The sequence below is a fragment of the Esox lucius genome, chromosome 10 (genome assembly GCF_011004845.1).
Source record: "Esox lucius isolate fEsoLuc1 chromosome 10, fEsoLuc1.pri, whole genome shotgun sequence".
In the NCBI taxonomy this organism is placed as follows: domain Eukaryota; kingdom Metazoa; phylum Chordata; class Actinopteri; order Esociformes; family Esocidae; genus Esox; species Esox lucius.
The window spans coordinates 2,116,598-2,136,117 of record NC_047578.1 but is presented as its reverse complement, the minus strand read 5'-3'; the positions used below and the strand labels follow the sequence as shown (position 1 = coordinate 2,136,117).

Sequence of the window (19,520 nt, the reverse complement as noted above, 5' to 3'; positions counted from 1 at the left end):
TCCCTCGGTTCTGTTTACGTGTCCTAGCTCCTCCTCCAAGGAACAGCCCTCGCGGTTGCTGGAGCAGTGCCCCTGATTCGCTGGGAGCCTCTCTCCCAAGGAAACGCTGGCCCGAGGAGAGCCACCGCAACCACTGTCCTGTCCGTTGTTTATCTGTCTAGTTCGGCTAAACCTCTGCAGTCATGGCCGACGAAGGCACGGATGAACGGTCCCCGCTGCTGTCAGCCCCGAACTCCGGGAATGTCACACCGTCTGGACCGCCGTCGTACTTACAAGATACAAGCCCAAGAGGTAACCTAACGTTAGGCTCCCCGATGCATGCTGAATCATTTTGGGCGTATCGTGTGTTGAGCAATGTTTTGCATAGTGCGTAAAATTAGAGCCTAACAAGCAAGCAAAGGCCATCAGTCAAAAATCTACCAGACCGCCCGAAATCAGAAATATAAAGGAGGAGCTGTATTGAGAAGAGCTGGAAGAAGGCCTAGTCGAATGCTTTAAGAATATTCCAGTTGCCGTTTTGTATTCTGCAGATATGCTCGGTCTCACGACCTGTGATTGTTGCTGGGTAGGCTAATGTTTACGTCCCTCATCTAGGAAGATATGATACATTGACAGAAAACATTACATTTACAGGAGATTAAGGTTTGGTCAGGAAGAGCATATGAGGATCCAGGTATAGCGCACAGATCCTGAAAAAGCTCTTCTGAAATTTGTGTTTTTGTGTCCATTACACACATCACTAATACCCTATAGAACCGTCTATTATATAAATTATATAGTCAATTAGCCTGCTAGTGTATTTTAAGTACTTATTTCTATTCATTTAATTTAATTGGATTCTAGACATGTATTAAATACATGTTTAGCATTCGTACATCTTCCGTTCATAAAGACCAGACCTAATAACCAACATGTGGTTGGGGATTATTGTGTTACTATTGACACACATTAACCCTGTAAAAGATGTACTATTCACATATTGTATTTTTGATTAGTTAGGCCTTTGTCTGAACACTCCATTATTCACTGTTCCACTGATACGTTTCCCCTTCAGATGGTACATTCTCCCGTGCGATGTCTGAAATTGACTTCTACACATCACGTAAATATACACAGGCCCATTGTGAGTTCTGCATTCTCTAAAATCTTAGCTGGACCAGACCGTTTATACATAGTCAATAGTTGTCAACGTTAGTAATGTCAGTAATGTCTCCACCCTGAATCACAGAAGCTGCTTTCCTCGCTGTAGGAATATCTCATGAGACCAATGTTGGATACAAAATATGATATTTAGCAGTGGCAAGAGCTTACCAGTCAATATCACTTTACACTAAATTTAGTAAATGAAGGAGTCCCAGCTTCATTAAAAAAAAAAAAAACTGCAGTTCACTTGACTTAAAGTGCTGGGAATGGCTTGGATTTGCTCCAGCTCAGGGATCACTTGAACAAAATGATTCGGCCATGCCAGTTTTATTCAACAAAACCAGTTATTCTTCAGCAAAGGGAGTGTAAACCGATTTATTGACCCTGTCCCATATAGTACACCATTTCCTACAGTGCACTACTTTACACCAATACCCTATTGATCCAGGTCAGAATAGTGTACTTTAAAGGTAATACGGTTCCATTTGGGACCTGTTAGAATATCCCTAAGGCACATTCTGGAACACACAGCAAACCAGCGACCATATGTTGAAACTCAGTGGGCATTATCTACCTCTGTACACCAAGAGACTTAAATCGGATGTTTAATCCATATTTCACCACTGGATTAACTGTAAACATTGAATATTAATGATGTAATAATACTGGAAAACGGGCTGGGCTTTTCTTCCTAACCGACTCCACCAAGCTGTTGTTTTCTGTTGTGTGAACCTTTTGTTTGTTTTAGGTTTTACTTGACCACAAGACCTTCAAGGCTGAATCATACAGCATGTTTCAAGGAAATGCAGTGGTCTGTTGGTTATTGATGCAGAGCTGAGATTGTTAGGTGGACCTTCTAGTTAATGGTTGTTGTTCTACACCAGTACAGAACACAGCATGCTGTTCATTAGGCTGTACCCAGCGTGAGAACCCCTGTTCTGTAACCACCATGAGAGCCCCTGTTCTGTACCCAGTGTGAGAACCCCTGTTCTGTACCCACCATGAGAACCCCTATTCTGTACCCAGCATGAGAACCCCTGTTCTGTACCCAGCATGAGAACCCCTGTTCTGTACCCAGCATGAGAACCCCTGTTTTGTACCCAGTGTGAGAACCCCTGTTCTGTACCCACCATGAGAACCCCTGTTCTGTACCCAGCATGAGAACCCCTGTTTTGTACCCAGCGTGAGAACCCCTGTTCTGTACCCACCATGAGAACCCCTGTTCTGTAACCACCATAAGAACCTGTGTTCTGTACCCCGCATGAGAACCCCTGTTCTGTACCTACCATGAGGGTGGCAGCTGGCAGTACACTGGGGGGAAAGCGCCCATGTTATCAACGTCACAGTGTAGTCAGATGGCCTCTGCTGTCTGGTATTGCATGAGTCTGGATCTGGGCAGCGTCCCTTGATGCCATTTTGGCATGATTCAATCTGACTGGCAGGACTGAATGCAGGTCGGTCTACAACTAAACCTCCCCACTGTGGAGTAGACCTACCTACTATGGTCTACCTTCTATCAACTAGACCTACGTACCATGGAGTAGACCTACCTACTATGGTCTACCTTCTATCAACTAGACCTACCTACCATGAAGTAGACCTCCCCACTGTGGAGTAGACCTACCTACCATGGAGTAGACCTACCTACTATGGTCTACCTTCTATCAACTAGACCTACGTACCATGGAGTAGACCTACCTACTATGGTCTACCTTCTATCAACTAGACCTACCTACCATGAAGTAGACCTCCCCACTGTGGAGTAGACCTACCTACCATGGAGTAGACCTACCTACTATGGTCTACCTTCTATCAACTGGACCCAACTACCATGGAGTAGACCTCCCCACTATGGAGTAGACCTCCCCACTGTGGAGTAGACCTAACCAGGATTGCCTGCTTATCATGGAGTAGACCTCCCCACTATGGCATATACATAACCAGTATGGAGTAGACCGACCTACTATGGTCTACCTACTATGGAGTAGACCAACCTACTATAGTCTAGGCCTTCCAATTACAGTGGTGATAAATTGACCGTCTTCATATTAGATGCACTGGCAGTTTCATTATACAACAATGCTTCTTAATGGGATAATTCAGTACACTGACCTTTATCTACTTCCACAAAGTCAGATGAAGGCATGGATACCATGTGTGTGTATCTGTGTGTAGGTCTTTGGTCTAAAGGAAAATTGACCACCGTGTCCCAAATGACACCCTATTCCCTCGTACCTTTGACTCACAGAGCATTGCCTTCTGGGATGTGATCAAAGCTGTGTTCTGCTGTGCAATGTCTGTCTACTCACCTGCCTTTGCTGATGACCTGACAAGGATAGCAGTTTTGTTATTACAACAACTTTTTGTTAATTACATAGATATTACAGTTGTAACTGACATTAGCTTGTGTCATGTCATAGCACTACGTAGCGAAACAGAACTGCACGTTTGCACGGAATATGCAGTTCATTATCTGTTCATTCTTCGGGCTGCTGTGTCATCTTTCCTCTGCGAGAGGCAGTGTCTGTGTCTCGTTGTGCGTGCGTGTGTTTGTGTAGAAGAGTGACTGACAAAAAGAGAGAGACTGACGTGCGGTTGTAGAGTTCGTCAGAAGGGAAAGTAAAATGGGTCTCAGGTCTGAGCCAGCGCTTCACATCACAGCTAATGGTGCAGGAATCGACAGACCAGTGGGTTTAATGACGCTGAAAGTAAGAGAACTAGAAAGTAGACGAGGCAGAACATGCCGGAAGGAGAGGAGAAGAAGGGACAGAGGGAGGGAGAGAAAAGGAGTAGAGACGGAGACTCCTACCTCATCTAATATCTGACTTCACAGCAGGAGTCAGTGAGAGCCTCTGGGCCACTGTTCAGTTGTTGAACAACCACATTGACACAGCCGTGCTCACCATGGTTTCAGAGTTTAAAGACATTTTGACCATTTAAGACCTGGGCTTGTTGAAACGTGCTTTAAGGTTGTTTGCATGAGTGGATGACCATTGACCATATCGTTAGAAAAACTCATCAACATGAAGCATTATCATAACATTTCAAACCCAGTCCTGTCCTGACCTGTAGCCAGTAGTCTGCTGTTCTGGCCTACTGGGGAGGCCTTTCACTGAGACATCAGCGTCTTCAGGGTTGTATAGGTTGTTAAGGGGCATGTGTCTGGCGAATGTATAGACAGTCACATGGGGCGGAAGACGTCAAAGCCTAAGAAAGGTCATGTGGTAGCTGATGTCACAGCAAGGTTTTTGTGGTAAAGGGGGGGAAAGGGTTTTGAATGATGGCAACCTTGTGTCCCAGACTTACAGAAGTCATGGGACTTAGTGATGCCAGTCAGTCAAGTCTCCTGGTCAGATTATCATTGTAGCCCTTCACCCAAATGAATGAACACTGCATTGTGGACCTCTGATTAGAAAGGCCAGAGGAGAGGTACTGGTATTACTGGTAATAAAGATAGAAAGGTTAGAGGACACTGAGGTACTGGTAATAAACATAAAAAAGGTCAGAGAATACTGAGGTACTGGTAATAAAGATAGAAAGGTTAGAGGATACTGAGGTACTGGTAATACACATAAAAAAGGTCAGAGAATACTGAGGTACTGGTAATAAAGATAGAAAGGTCAGAGGATACTGAGGTACTGGTAATAAACATTAAAAAGGTCAGAGGATACTGAGGTACTGGTATTAAAGATAGAAAGGTTAGAGGATACTGAGGTACTGGTAATAAACATTAAAAAGGTCAGAGGATACTGAGGTACTGGTAATAAAGATAGAAAGGTCAGAGGATACTGAGGTACTGGTAATAAACATTAAAAAGGTCAGAGGATACTGAGGTACTGATAATAAAGATAGAAAGGTCAGAGGATACTGAGGTACTGGTAATATACATTGAAAGGTCAGAGGATACTGAGGTACTGGTATTCAAGATGGAAAGGTCAGAGATTACATAGGTAATGGTATTTAAGATTTGTTCTGAATCTTATTTCAAGGCTTCAGCTCTTGGCTAGCTTCTAGTTCTGGGTTAAACCAGATGAACGTACAGCATTAACCAGATGATTTCCTCTCCACCAGCCGAACTACCTCCTCCCTACACCGCCATAGCCAGCCCTGACGCCGGGGGGGTTCCTGTCATCAACTGCAGAGTGTGCCAGTCTCTCATTAACCTGGATGGGAAGCTACATCAGCATGTGGTAAAGTGTACTGTGTGCAACGAAGCCACGGTAAGACTCCACTCCTATCACTGCCTAGTCCTCTGTACTAACACTCCTATCACTGCTTAGTCCTCTGTACTAACACTATTATCACTGCTTAGTCCTTTGTCCTAACACTCCTATCACTGCTTAGTCCTCTGTCCTAACACTATTATCACTGCTTAGTCCTCTGTCCTAACACTCCTATCACTGCTTAGTCCTTTGTCCTAACACTCCTATCACTGCTTAGTCCTCTGTCCTAACACTATTATCACTGCTTAGTCCTCTGTCCTAACACTACTATCACTGCTTAGTCCTCTGTCCTAACACTATTATCACTGCTTAGTCCTCTGTCCTAACACTACTATCACTGCTTAGTCCTCTGTCCTAACACTACTATCACTGCTTAGTCCTCTGTCCTAACACTCCTATCACTGCTTATTCCTCTGTCCTAACACTCCTATCACTGCTCAGTCCTCTGTCCTAACACTCCTATCACTGCTTAGTCCTCTGTCCTAACACTACTATCACTGCTTAGTCCTCTGTCCTAAGACTACTATCACTGCTTAGTCCTCTGTCCTAACACTACTACCACTGCTTAGTCCTCTGTCCTAACACTACTACCACTGCTTAGTCCTCTGTCCTAACACTCCTATCACTGCTTATTCCTCTGTCCTAACACTCCTATCACTGCTTAGTCCTTTGTCCTAACACTCCTATCACTGCTTAGTCCTCTGTCCTAACACTCCTATCACTGCTTAGTCCTTTGTCCTAACACTCCTATCACTGCTTAGTCCTCTGTCCTAACACTACTATCACTGCTTAGTCCTCTGTCCTAAGACTACTATCACTGCTTAGTCCTCTGTCCTAACACTACTATCACTGCTTAGTCCTCTGTCCTAAGACTACTATCACTGCTTAGTCCTCTGTCCTAACACTACTACCACTGCTTAGTCCTCTGTCCTAACACTACTACCACTGCTTAGTCCTCTGTCCTAACACTCCTATCACTGCTTATTCCTCTGTCCTAACACTCCTATCACTGCTTTGTCCTTTGTCCTAACACTCCTATCACTGCTTAGTCCTCTGTCCTAACACTACTATCACTGCTTAGTCCTCTGTCCTAACACTCCTATCACTGCTTAGTCCTCTGTCCTAACACTACTACCACTGCTTAGTCCTCTGTCCTAACACTACTATCACTGCTTAGTCCTCTGTACTAACACTCCTATCACTGCTTAGTCCTCTGTACTAACACTATTATCACTGCTTAGTCCTTTGTCCTAACACTCCTATCACTGCTTAGTCCTCTGTCCTAACACTATTATCACTGCTTAGTCCTCTGTCCTAACACTCCTATCACTGCTTAGTCCTTTGTCCTAACACTCCTATCACTGCTTAGTCCTCTGTCCTAACACTATTATCACTGCTTAGTCCTCTGTCCTAACACTACTATCACTGCTTAGTCCTCTGTCCTAACACTATTATCACTGCTTAGTCCTCTGTCCTAACACTACTATCACTGCTTAGTCCTCTGTCCTAACACTACTATCACTGCTTAGTCCTCTGTCCTAACACTCCTATCACTGCTTATTCCTCTGTCCTAACACTCCTATCACTGCTCAGTCCTCTGTCCTAACACTCCTATCACTGCTTAGTCCTCTGTCCTAACACTACTATCACTGCTTAGTCCTCTGTTCTAAGACTACTATCACTGCTTAGTCCTCTGTCCTAACACTACTACCACTGCTTAGTCCTCTGTCCTAACACTACTACCACTGCTTAGTCCTCTGTCCTAACACTCCTATCACTGCTTATTCCTCTGTCCTAACACTCCTATCACTGCTTAGTCCTTTGTCCTAACACTCCTATCACTGCTTAGTCCTCTGTCCTAACACTCCTATCACTGCTTAGTCCTTTGTCCTAACACTCCTATCACTGCTTAGTCCTCTGTCCTAACACTACTATCACTGCTTAGTCCTCTGTCCTAAGACTACTATCACTGCTTAGTCCTCTGTCCTAACACTACTATCACTGCTTAGTCCTCTGTCCTAAGACTACTATCACTGCTTAGTCCTCTGTCCTAACACTACTACCACTGCTTAGTCCTCTGTCCTAACACTACTACCACTGCTTAGTCCTCTGTCCTAACACTTCTATCACTGCTTATTCCTCTGTCCTAACACTCCTATCACTGCTTAGTCCTTTGTCCTAACACTCCTATCACTGCTTAGTCCTCTGTCCTAACACTCCTATCACTGCTTAGTCCTTTGTCCTAACACTCCTATCACTGCTTAGTCCTCTGTCCTAACACTACTATCACTGCTTAGTCCTCTGTCCTAACACTCCTATCACTGCTTAGTCCTCTGTCCTAACACTACTATCACTGCTTAGTCCTCTGTCCTAACACTCCTATCACTGCTTAGTCCTCTGTCCTAACACTACTACCACTGCTTAGTCCTCTGTCCTAACACTACTATCACTGCTTAGTCCTCTGTCCTAACACTCCTATCACTGCTTAGTCCTCTGTCCTAACACTACTATCACTACTTAGTCCTCTGTCCTAAGACTACTATCACTGCTTAGTCCTCTGTCCTAACACTACTACCACTGCTTAGTCCTCTGTCCTAACACTACTACCACTGCTTAGTCCTCTGTCCTAACACTCCTATCACTGCTTAGTCCTCTGTCCTAACACTCCTATCACTGCTTAGTCCTCTGTCCTAACACTACTATCACTGCTCGGTCCTCCATTACTATACAGCATTGTCCTCTATCCTAACCCTCCTCCATGATTACTGTTCCTACATCTCCCCTGCCCCCATTTGTTTGCACACGTTCTTCCACTCTGGTTGACAGGTGGGTAATTGACCTGTTCGTCAATGGAGCCTGGGGAAGATGACATGCCAGAACCGAAAGGAGAGTAGAAGTCATGCTGTCAACCTGGGTGTAAAATGTCACTTTAAATTGGAAGTGGCTATTGGTCCTTATGAAAGCTGGCTTATACAAGTATTTGATACACTGCCGATTTTGCAGGTTTTCCTTACAAAGCACGTAGAGGTCTGTAATTTTTATCATAGGTACACTTCAACTGTGAGAGAAGGAATCTAAAAGAGAAATCCAGAAAATCACATTGTATGATTTTTAAATAATTAATTTGCATTTTATTGCATGACATAAGTATTTGATCACCTACCAACCAGTAAGAATTCCGGCTCTCACAGACCTGTTCGTTTTTCTTTAAGAAGCTCTCCTGTTCTCCACTCATTACCTGTATTAACTGCACCTGTTTGAACTTGTTGCCTGTATAAAAGACACCAGTCCACACACTCAATCAAACAGACTCCAACCTCCCCACAATGGCCAAGACCAGAGAGCTGTGTAAAGACATCAGGGATAAAATTGTAGACCTGCACAAGGCTGGGATGGGCTACAGGACAATAGGCAAGCATCTTGGTGAGAAGGCAACAACTGTTGGCGCAATTATTAGAAAATGGAAGAAGTTCAAGATGACGGTCAATCTCCCTCGGTCTGGGGCTCCATGCAAGATCTCTCCTCATGGGGCATCAATGATCATGAGGAAGGTGAGGGATCAGCCCAGAACTACACGGCAGGACCTGGTCATTGACCTGAAGAGAGCTGGGATCACAGTCTCAAAGAAAACCATTAGTAACACACTACGCCGTCATGGATTAAAATCCTGCAGCGCACGCAAGGTCCCCCTTCTCAAGCCAGCTCATGTCCAGGCCCGTCTGAAGTTTGCCGATGACCATCTGGATGATCCAGAGGAGGAATGGGAGAAGGTCATGTGGTCTGATGAGACAAAAATAGAGCTTTTTGGTCTAAACTCCATTCGCCGTGTTTGGAGGAAGAAGAAGTATGAGTACAACCCCAAGAACACCATCCCAACCGTGAAGCATGGATATGGAAACGTCATTCTTTGGGGATGCTTTTCTGCAAAGAGGACAAGACAACTGTACCGTATTGAGGGGAGGATGGATTACAGACCTCTACATGCTTTGTAAGTGGGAAATCCTGCAAAATCAGCGGTGTTTCAACTTTGACGAATAAGTGTTGGAAAATGGGGCACATTTAAACTGAATTAGCACCTTATTAACATGTTGCTGGTTACCTACTAATGTGCTAAATGCACTTGCATTGTCATGCATTACTGTTAAGGTGCAGTCTGGGAATTTTGGGAATGCATTTTGAAAACCTCCCATTTTGAACTGGATGTGTAATAATGCTGTTTAAATGTCTAAAAGTCTTTAAGTAAGAATCAATATCATACATCTTTTAGCTATGAAATTCCCAGTTTGAAAGTGACTTTTTTTGATGACATGGGGCACATATTTGCTCATACATGTATTAGTACACAATTCTCGGGGCCCAGTTGAGATCGACTGCACCACTTTTGCTACTTGCTGCCAAAACGTCCTGGAATGCATCTTTAAATCAAAAGTGGTTCCTCAATCCACCTGTGAAGATGGAAATTCAACATAAATCAATCCGACAGTCCATCCATGCAGGCCGGGCCTGACCTCCACCATGTTTCAGTCCTGTATTGCCATGTTATATCTAGGCCCAACCTCCACCATGCATCAGTCCTGTACTGCCGTGTTCTATCCAGGCTCGACCTCCACCATGTATCAGTCCTGTACTACTGTGTTCTATCTAGGCCCGACCTCCACCATGCATCAGTCCTGTACTGCCATGTCCTATCTAGGCCCGACCTCCATCATGCATCAGTCCGGTACTGCCGTGTCCTATCTAGGCCCGACCTCCACCATGTATCAGTCCTGTACTGCCGTGTTCTGTTTAGACCCGACCTCCACCATGTATCAGTCCTGTACTGCCGTGTTCTGTCTAGACCCGACCTCCACCATGTATCAGTCCTGTACTGCCGTGTCCTATCTAGGCCCGACCTCCATCATGCATCAGTCCGGTACTGCCGTGTCCTATCTAGGCCCGACCTCCACCATGCATCAGTCCTGTACTGCCGTGTCCTATCTAGGTCCGACATCTACCATGCATCAGTCCTGTACTGCCGTGTCCTATCTAGGCCCGACCTCCACCATGTATCAGTCCTGTACTGCCGTGTCCTATCTAGGCATGACCTCCACCATGTATCAGTCCTGTACTGCCGTGTCCTATCTAGGCCCAACCTCCACCATGCATCAGTCCTGTACTGCCGTTTTCTATCTAGGCACGACCTCCACCATGTATCAGTCCTGTACTGCCGTGTCCTATCTAGGCCCGACCTCCACCATTTATCAGTCCTGTACTGCCGTGTCCTATCTAGGCCCGACCTCCACCATGTATCAGTCCTGTACTGCCGTTTTCTATCTAGACCCGACCTCCACCATGTATTAGTCCTGTACTGCCGTGTTCTGTCTAGACCCAGACAGTGACAAGAGGCTGTGTTTGACATGATGTAATCATAGGTATGACTCATCAGAATTTAGACCAATCAGGAAGTGACTGGCCTTGTCACAAATTTCCAAGACCAGTCCCAGTGAATAACCATGTTATTAAGTTGTACTGTTTCATGTCGTTTTATACTGATGTTAATATGCAAGGAAATGTTACATCACAGGAACCTAATGTACGGTTTGGGAGGCCGTAGTAACCTGGCTATTTGGTTTCGATAACAAAGGGGATTTTGAAAGGTTGTTATTTTTCTTTCAGCCCATCAAAAACCCACCGACTGGGAAGAAGTATGTTCGCTGCCCTTGTAACTGTCTCCTCATTTGCAAAGACTCGTCTCGAAGGATAGGATGCCCGCGACCCAACTGGTAGGTCAGAGTTCACGGCAGGCAGCTGTCGCTCGGTGTTCCCAGCAGTTCCTTCATACCGCACACAGACTCCTTCACACCGAGTCCACAGGCTCCTTCACACCGAGTCCACAGGCTCCTTCACACCGAGTCCACAGGCTCCTTCACACCGAGTCCACAGGCTCCTTCACACCGAGTCCACAGGCTCCTTCACACCGAGTCCACAGGCTCCTTCAAACAGAGTCCACAGGCTCCTTCACACCGAGTCCACAGGCTCCTTCACACCGAGTCCACAGGCTCCTTCACACCGAGTCCACAGGCTCCTTCACACAGAGTCCACAGGCTCCTTCACACAGAGTCCACAGGCTCCTTCACACAGAGTCCACAGGCTCAGTTTCTTACGCTTGTTAGTCAAAGACTAAGGGTTCAATTCCCGCTGGGACAACCCACACATAAAATGTATTCCCACATGACATGAAATGTACACCCACATGACATGAAATGTATACCCACATGTATTCATTACTTTAAGAGAAAAAAAAAAACTGATCAGAAATAAACTGACAGTAGAGTGAGATAAAACGTGGGGTTAAAAGTTAAAAAGCCTTTAATAAGTCGTGTGGGCTAAGTCACTCTAAAAATACACAGAACATTGCACCCGGAAAACTCAAAATAGATCTAGGTCTAGATGTTAACTCCTCCCCCAACTCTGTGCCCCGCCTCCACAGCAGACGCATCATCAACCTGAGCCCGGTGATGGTGATTCCGGAGGAGCAGCCGGCTCAGCCAGCCCTGCCCGTCCAACCAGAGGGCCTGAGGGTGGTCTGTGGGCACTGTGGAAACACCTTCCTGGTATGTCCTCCTCAGATAGAAGGATGTTACGTGGCCCGAAAGGTCATGTCCACCCGGCACCGGCAGAAGTGTCCGACACCTCCGGGTTTTGTCTTAGATTTGACCGTTCTAGGGAGTTTCTTCTAGCCACTGTGCGTCAGTTGTTGTTAGTGATTTGTCTCTGCTTCGTCTCAGGCTTGATGACTGTAAAAGCACTTAGATACGACTGTTGTCGTACTTCTTTATAAAATCAATTTGATTGATTGATTGTTATGTAGATAAACATGCCTATCTGACATGTAAAAAATAAAATATATATATTAATATTAGTTCTAGTCTGTTAAAATTGTATCTGCGTTGTTCAACAATGTTTGACTACTAAACGTGGTCGAGTAGTCGGGACCGTTTGACCAATCAGAGCCTGGACCCAGACATTCTGACCAATCAGAGCCTGGACCCCGACATTCTGACCAATCAGAACCTGGACCCAGATATTCTGACCAATCAGAGCCTGGACCCAGATATTCTGACCAATCAGAGCCTGGACCCAGATATTCTGACCAATCAGAGCCTGGACCCAGGTTTGTTTCTGGTGTATTTGGAACAACCCTTGACAGTAAGAGTTGACGAGACGGCAAAACCACTCTAGTAACCAACCCAGTAAGGGTTGTCTTTCACATTGTGTGTAGTGGGTTCTGTCTGTTGGGTCTGTGTGTTGGTTCTTTGGGTCTGTGTGTTGGTTCTTTGGGTCTGTGTGATGGTTCTTTGGGTCTGTGTTTTGGTCTGATGTGTCTGTGTTGGTATGTGGTCTTTTCTCCAGTGTTTGTTGACTAATAGCTTTATAGTAGCAGGGTGCCAACCTAGAAGTACCCTGCTGTGTTACGTATTGGCAGTAGTGGTAATATGTGGTAGGGGAGGGGACAGTATGGGAGGATAGGGGAGGGTACAGTAGGGGAGGGGAGGGTACAGTAGGGGAGGGGAGGGTACAGTAGGGGAGGGGAGGATAGGGGAGGGTACAGTAAGGGAGGGGAGGATAGGGGAGGGGAGGATAGGGGAGGGTACAGTAAGGGAGGGTTCAGTAGGGGAGGGTTCAGTAGGGGAGGGTACAGTAGGGGAGGGTACAGTAAGGGAGGGTACAGTAGGGGAGGGTACAGTAGGGGAGGGTACAGTAAGGGAGGGTACAGTAGGGGAGGGTACAGTAAGGGAGGGTTCAGTAGGGGAGGGTACAGTAAGGGAGGGTTCAGTAGGGGAGGGTACAGTAGGGGAGGGTTCAGTAGGGGAGGGGAGGATAGGGGAGGGTACAGTAAGGGAGGGTTCAGTAGGGGAGGGTACAGTAGGGGAGGGTTCAGTAGGGGAGGGTTCAGTAGGGGAGGGTTCAGTAGGGGAGGGTTCAGTAGGGTAGAGTGTTAATCTGTGCCCGTTGTGCCTCTTGGCGTCTCCAGGGTAACGAGGACGATGCCATGGCCCAGCCCCCATCTGGTCTGGCTCTCAATGAAAACACCACTTCAGAAGACCAGGTCTTTATGAGAAGGGGTTTCCACAGCGCTGCCCGGCCTCCAGTAAAGCCTGGGCCCTAAATGAATAACAATAATAACCCTAATCATAATAGTAATAGTAAAGAATAGTAAAACAGCTATTTACAGCTGTCATCTAACTCCAATCAATCAACTCTAATTGATGAGCAACATTAAATAAATTAGCACTAATGTTTAACATGTTTCGGGTAGAATGTGACGTTTTAGCTCTGAAATGTTTCATCAAACAGAGTTTCTGTTGGACAAAGTGTTGTCTATTTGTCAAACACAACCTAGCTGAATTTGATTGAAACGCTGTTTGATTAAATGTTTTGTAACTGGAGTCCATACTTCTGTTACGCCTCCCACTCAGCCGAAAGATGGAGAAGTTTATGGACGTTGCTGGAAACCCACAGCCCTTCTGGTTGACTTCTTAAATGACAGACTGCAGAGTAGAAAGATGTATGTGTGAGATGTATCTAACAATTATTGTTGTCTTTTCGTCCACAGTGGATGGAGCTCAGATTCAACACGCTAGCCAAGTGCCCCCATTGCAAAAAAATGTAAGTCCTTCAAACCTCACATCACTCAAAGTTGCCGGACCAAACTTGTTCTGTCCAGTATCGTTCAACGATCCCGGGAGGTCTCTTCAGTTTACCCAGACGCAACCAGGGTCACTTGGCTAATCCATTTGTCTTCCCTGGCTTTCAGACTCTGTAGTCTGCAGTTAATCTAGACGTGTGACAGGTATTAATGGTGGAGTTTTGGCCTCAATCGCTTATTCTAATCCAAAAAGTAGGAGCGGGAGAGATGTAAGAATACCAGTCTGTCTCAAAACCAGGAGTCTGAGTGCCAGAATTCATCCTGGCTGGCTGAGAAAACAGAGATTGGAAGCAGCTGTTGCCACTGATAAAAGTTGCATTGCTAGAAATAGATGTACATTCGCACCTTCAAAGAGGCGTGAAGCCGCAACGTCTGTGAATCTGCCACTGTTGTGTGGGAAAAATAAAGGAATAAACGTAAAATCACTCGCTACATGAAGGAAGCATTGTGCAACTTTCTGAGTGCCAAGCCACTGAATGCATAATAGGATCGTAGAAAATGAATTCATTTAGGCAACCAGATACATTTGAGTCTTTTGGCATCTGAGCCAGACGGCATAGCACAGATCAGCCCCAAGGTCTGTCTCCTGGTCAGACTGGTTGGGGTCCATAGTCCCGTCCACTGAACGAGAAGATGGCAAATTATGTTCCCCACCACTTTGGACAAGAGCAAATGGTCTTTGGTGTAAAGTCGTGCACTCAGGACAGGGGAGGAAAAGTGAGGTGGGAGGAGAGGTGAGTGAGGAGGATTAGGGGGTGCTCGAGGGCCTTCTGGTTTGCAGTGATTCCCCAGGAATGTTTCTGAACCCAGTCACATGAGGACCATGTGAAGGCCAGTGGAGACTTAGGTCGAACGCACACACACAGCTGGGCATGTGACATCCATGACTCCTGACCCCTGCCAGCCAATCAGGACACGTCTGGCTCACAAGATCATCTGGGCACCCGGTGGAAATAGATCAGCAGTCGTTTCTTTAAAGCACCCCCCCATTTCTCCCTTTCTCTCCCTCTCTCTCTCCCTCTCTCTGTCAAAACCCTTATAACACAATGTGTATGGATGCTGGTAATGCTATGTACAACTAGTCAGTAGTAGAGAGTTCATCCTCTGGCAGGATGTAGCCATCAGAGAAACCCAGCAGCCCTGTTGGCTGTTTCTCCTAACCCAGAATAGTTCCAATTTGTTTCTTGACGACACATTATCTTTGCTTGGAGTATTTCTCACCACAGAGAGTAACGTCTTACTGGGAAAAGTGTGTTATTTTACTATTAAATAGTAACAGTGTTGTGTCCTGCCCTGCTTCCCAGTTCGTCTGTGGGTAGTGCTCTCCCTAGGAGGCGCTGTTGTGCCTACATCACCGTGGGGATGATCTGCATCTTCATTGGAGTGGGGTTAACTGTAAGTACCCTATTCCTTTTGTCGTGCACTACCCTATTCCCTTTGTCGTGTACTACCCTATTCCCTTTGTCGTGCACTACCCTATTCCCTTTGTCGTGCACTACCCTATTCCCTTTGTCGTGCACTACCCTATTCCCTTTGTCGTGCACTACCCTATTCCCTTTGTCGTGCACTACCCTATTCCCTTTGTCGTGCACTACCCTATTCCCTTTGTCGTGCACTACCCTATTCCCTTTGTCGTGCACTACCCTATTCCCTTTGTCGTGCACTACCCTATTCCCTTTGTCGTGCACTACCCTATTCCCTTTGTCGTGCACTACCCTATTCGTGCACTACTTTTCACTGGGACCTCAAAGGGGAACACCAAGCAAATTGGTTCTCACCAAAAAAAATAAAAAATCCCTCAATTGTAAATATTACAATTATTTGTGTGTGTTATAATGATGGGATAACATGTTGGTCGTGTGTTATAATGATGGGATAACATGTTGGTTGTGTGTTATAATGATGGGATAACATGTTGGTTGTGTGTTATAATGATGGGATAACATGTTGGTTGTGTGTTATAATGATGGGATAACATGTTGGTTGTGTTATAATGATGGGATAACATGTTGGTTGTTTGTTATAATGATGGGATAACATGTTGGTTGTGTGTTATAATGATGGGATAACATGTTGGTTGTGTGTTATAATGATGGGATAACATGTTGGTTATTTGTTACAGAGACAACGCTTGAGTTAGTGACATCTAAATATTAACCTGGCCCCTCTGTGCTATAGGACAATCCACATGTTAATTACAACCAGTAACAATGTTAATTTAGTAATATATTAATTCAATCATTTGTCTGCCCCCCCGCCTCCCTCCAGGTTGGCACTCAGGACTTTGCCAGTCGCTACCATGCCACCTACGTGTCCTGGGCTTTTGCCTACCTTCTGGGTCTAATCTGTCTGATACGAGCCTGTTACTGGGGGGTCATCAAGGTCAGCTATCCAGAAAACAGCTTCGCCTAGACAGACACAAGTGGCCATTCTACTGTAAATCTCTGTTGTAGATGTTCATGTTATTATTCAGATCAAAGGTCAGTCCGTTCTGGTACAGTCACTCCTGGTCCAAGAGGACAGAATTCCAGACCTGGTTTCACCACTGAAATCCATTTTAATAAAAGGATCAACGCTGTAGATATTTATAATTGTTGAATTGGTTTGATAAGTTATAAAGTGTGACTGACATAATTTACACTGAAAAAGGACGATAATTATGACAATGATTATGACGTGAATACGATAAAAAATATGACAAAGAATATGACGTGAATACGATAAAAATTATGACAATGATTATGATGTGAATACGATAAAAATTATGACAATGAATATGACGTGAATACGATAAAAATTATGACAATGAATATGACATGAATACGATAACAATTATGACAATGATTATGACATGAATACGATAAAATTTTTGACAATGAATACGACGATGATTATGACGATAAATGCGAACTATGACGATGATTTTACTAGGAAGCCAGACTGCGGGTTTGGGTCTCCTGGACCAGGTATAAGTACTAGCTGGCTGTCTGACCGACTGACTTTTTTTGCCGGGCTGAATTGCTGGCTGATTGACGGACATGGTACCCATTTTACGTACTGCATTTTGTTACCGACCAGACCAAATGAGAATAATAACTTTTATTGAGAACAGTTTTGCCCATTGCACTATAATTATATGCAATTATTTTGTTCTGTTGCTGCTAGTTTCCCCAGCTCCAAAAGCTGTCTCCTGTCCCAAACATCCACCCTGCCTGTACAGAGTTGCTCCTGATTTTAATACTTTGAAATGATTGACAACCTCCCCCTTGGACCTGTGATTACCAACTTTGTATTGTACTGTCTTGTTAGTCATAGTATTTCAACATGCTTTATGCTTCCACTCGCAGTAGAGCATTAACCTCTGGTTCTGTGTGGAAGAAAAGGCTAGATTACATGTCATAGCCACTACTGACTCACTGCATATATACTGCCTTTTCATCACTGGTGGGAGAATGACATTCATTTTCAAGCACACCTGGTCTATAATTGACATTTCAAAAGCCAACTTTTTTCTCTGCTTCAGAATCCACTTCTCCTATTTGAAATGGCAGAAGGATGAATGTTCAGTGTTCTGTTGTGTTAACCTGACACTCTGCCCTAGACTGAAACGACCAAACAGCTCATGATGATTTTCTTTAACAAATTCAGCCTTAGATTTGAGACTTTCCTCTTCATCAACTATTAGTTGGCCACCAGAGGGATATTTTGTTTACTTTTGTTCAGCTTGGTCCTTCTCATGTGTCAGTGCCTAATTTTTGGTTCGTAACTAGTTAGCTACAGGTTCCCAAATGGCGGAGCTCTCTTATGGTATTGCATCCCAGTGCAACTGTGCCATTGCAACAGGGATTTGTGTGCTAGGGGCATTATCTTATGCCCAGGAGTTCCGCAGAAATGTGGTGCAAATTGTCTGAGGGGGGCGAGGGACTAGTGTTAGCCACTGATGTTAGACAGTGGACAAAAGACACATTTATGCACAAATGACAAAATCCAACTTTTTTTTCACACAAATACATGTGGTTTTACGGATTATTTTGAAAGGGAGTCCATTGAACATTACTGTTTACCTTCCATTATCAACATAAGGTTAGAGGTCCTAATGGAGTTGTCAAACGGCTATAATTCACTGTAGTTCAGCTCGCTACTCTGAGGTATTCAGCGGGCTGCTAGACAGTATTTTGAGGGGTCGAGGCAATGCTGTGGGGTTTCCTCACATTTCAGAGGAAAACATTGTTCACTGTTTTTCCTCTGCTCAGTTTAAGTAAACACATGACATAGTAAAAGATCATATTTAAATGTATACAACATTTTGAAACGCCAAATGCCTCTTTTTTTGTTGTTATTGGTTGATAGATGTTTTACAGGAAATGATCATGCCCAGTTTGTTTTGTTATTTATGCTAGGTTATCTGATGGAAAAAGCTACAATAATGTTATGTTGCACATGCAGATTTTAAGACTGAGAAAAAGGATGTTAAAGCATTTTTATTTTTCAAGTTTGGACTCATTTATAGAAAGTTGCATGTTGTTGTCTTTGTTGTTTTTCTAACCGACACCAGTGTTACATTTTCCTAAGAAAGGAACGGTCTCGTTTCAGTCTTCTCCACAGCTCTCCCTCCTGTGTTTCTGGAATGTAACCTTCTTCCTGCTTTGAGCCTGTTTCTCTCCTAACTCCAGGAATACCTAGATAGCATTGCAGTAGATCAGCAATCCTGTCCCAAAAGAAATGGGTACATCTCCTAATTAATACTGTTCAGAATGTGATGATGACACAGTCTCTCTTTGTACATAGTCAAGTCAGCAAATTAAAACAAACTGTAGCTTGAAATACGTTGGAATATGAAATGGCTTGGGTCTTTCTAAAAATTATAATTTATCAATAAAATAAACAAATGTGACTCTTGCTGTTGTTTTTTGGCACTTCACAGTAATAAATATTTAAGGTACTTGATGTCAGTAAAGGTTCATGCGATTGGCCACGAAGAACAACATTCCCCAAATGGGCATGATGAATGAGTCCCAAAGGGAACCCTATTCACTTCATAAAGCACTACGTTGGACCAGAACCTATGGGATATATGGCACCATGAAAACCCAACATTAACAGTTAGTGCTTAGGGGATTATAAAAGATTAACATTGACAATGACATGTTCGGTGCCCTCCAGTCTCCAATTCACCATCAACTATTGGAATAAAATCGTGTGTGTGTATTCCAAGGTGTGTGTATGCTCTCTGTGTGTATTCCAAGGTGTGTGTATTCTCTCTGTGTGTATTCCAAGGTGTGTGTATGCTCTCTGTGTGTATTCCAAGGTGTGTGTATGCTCTCTGTGTGTATTCCAAGGTGTGTGTATGCTCTCTGTGTGTATTCCAAGGTGTGTGTATGCTCCCTGTGTGTATTCCAAGGTGTGTGTATGCTCCCTGTGTGTATTCCAAGGTGTGTGTATGCTCCCTGTGTGTATTCCAAGGT

General features: G+C 44.5%; 1 protein-coding gene across 3 annotated transcripts; it reads left to right on the top strand.

The window, feature by feature from the left end:
* The first annotated feature begins 40 nt into the window (after positions 1–40).
* pip4p2 (phosphatidylinositol-4,5-bisphosphate 4-phosphatase 2) lies at positions 41–18,954 on the top strand. 3 transcript variants are annotated; one of them, XM_034294753.1, is made up of 9 exons: positions 41–291; positions 5,215–5,363; positions 11,022–11,128; positions 11,836–11,959; positions 13,381–13,455; positions 13,963–14,015; positions 15,360–15,450; positions 16,324–16,437; positions 17,221–18,954. In XM_034294753.1, the coding sequence occupies exons 1-9, from the start codon at positions 183–185 to the stop codon at positions 17,299–17,301; spliced, it is 903 nt and encodes a 300-aa protein (XP_034150644.1). In that variant the 5' UTR covers positions 41–182; the 3' UTR covers positions 17,302–18,954. The 3 variants fall into 3 exon arrangements, with proteins under 3 accessions (XP_034150644.1, XP_034150645.1, XP_012990904.2); XM_034294754.1 differs by lacking the exon at positions 13,381–13,455 and having other exon boundaries at positions 60–291; XM_013135450.4 differs by lacking the exon at positions 13,381–13,455 and having other exon boundaries at positions 61–291; positions 16,324–18,954.
* Positions 18,955–19,520: the final 566 nt, after the last annotated feature.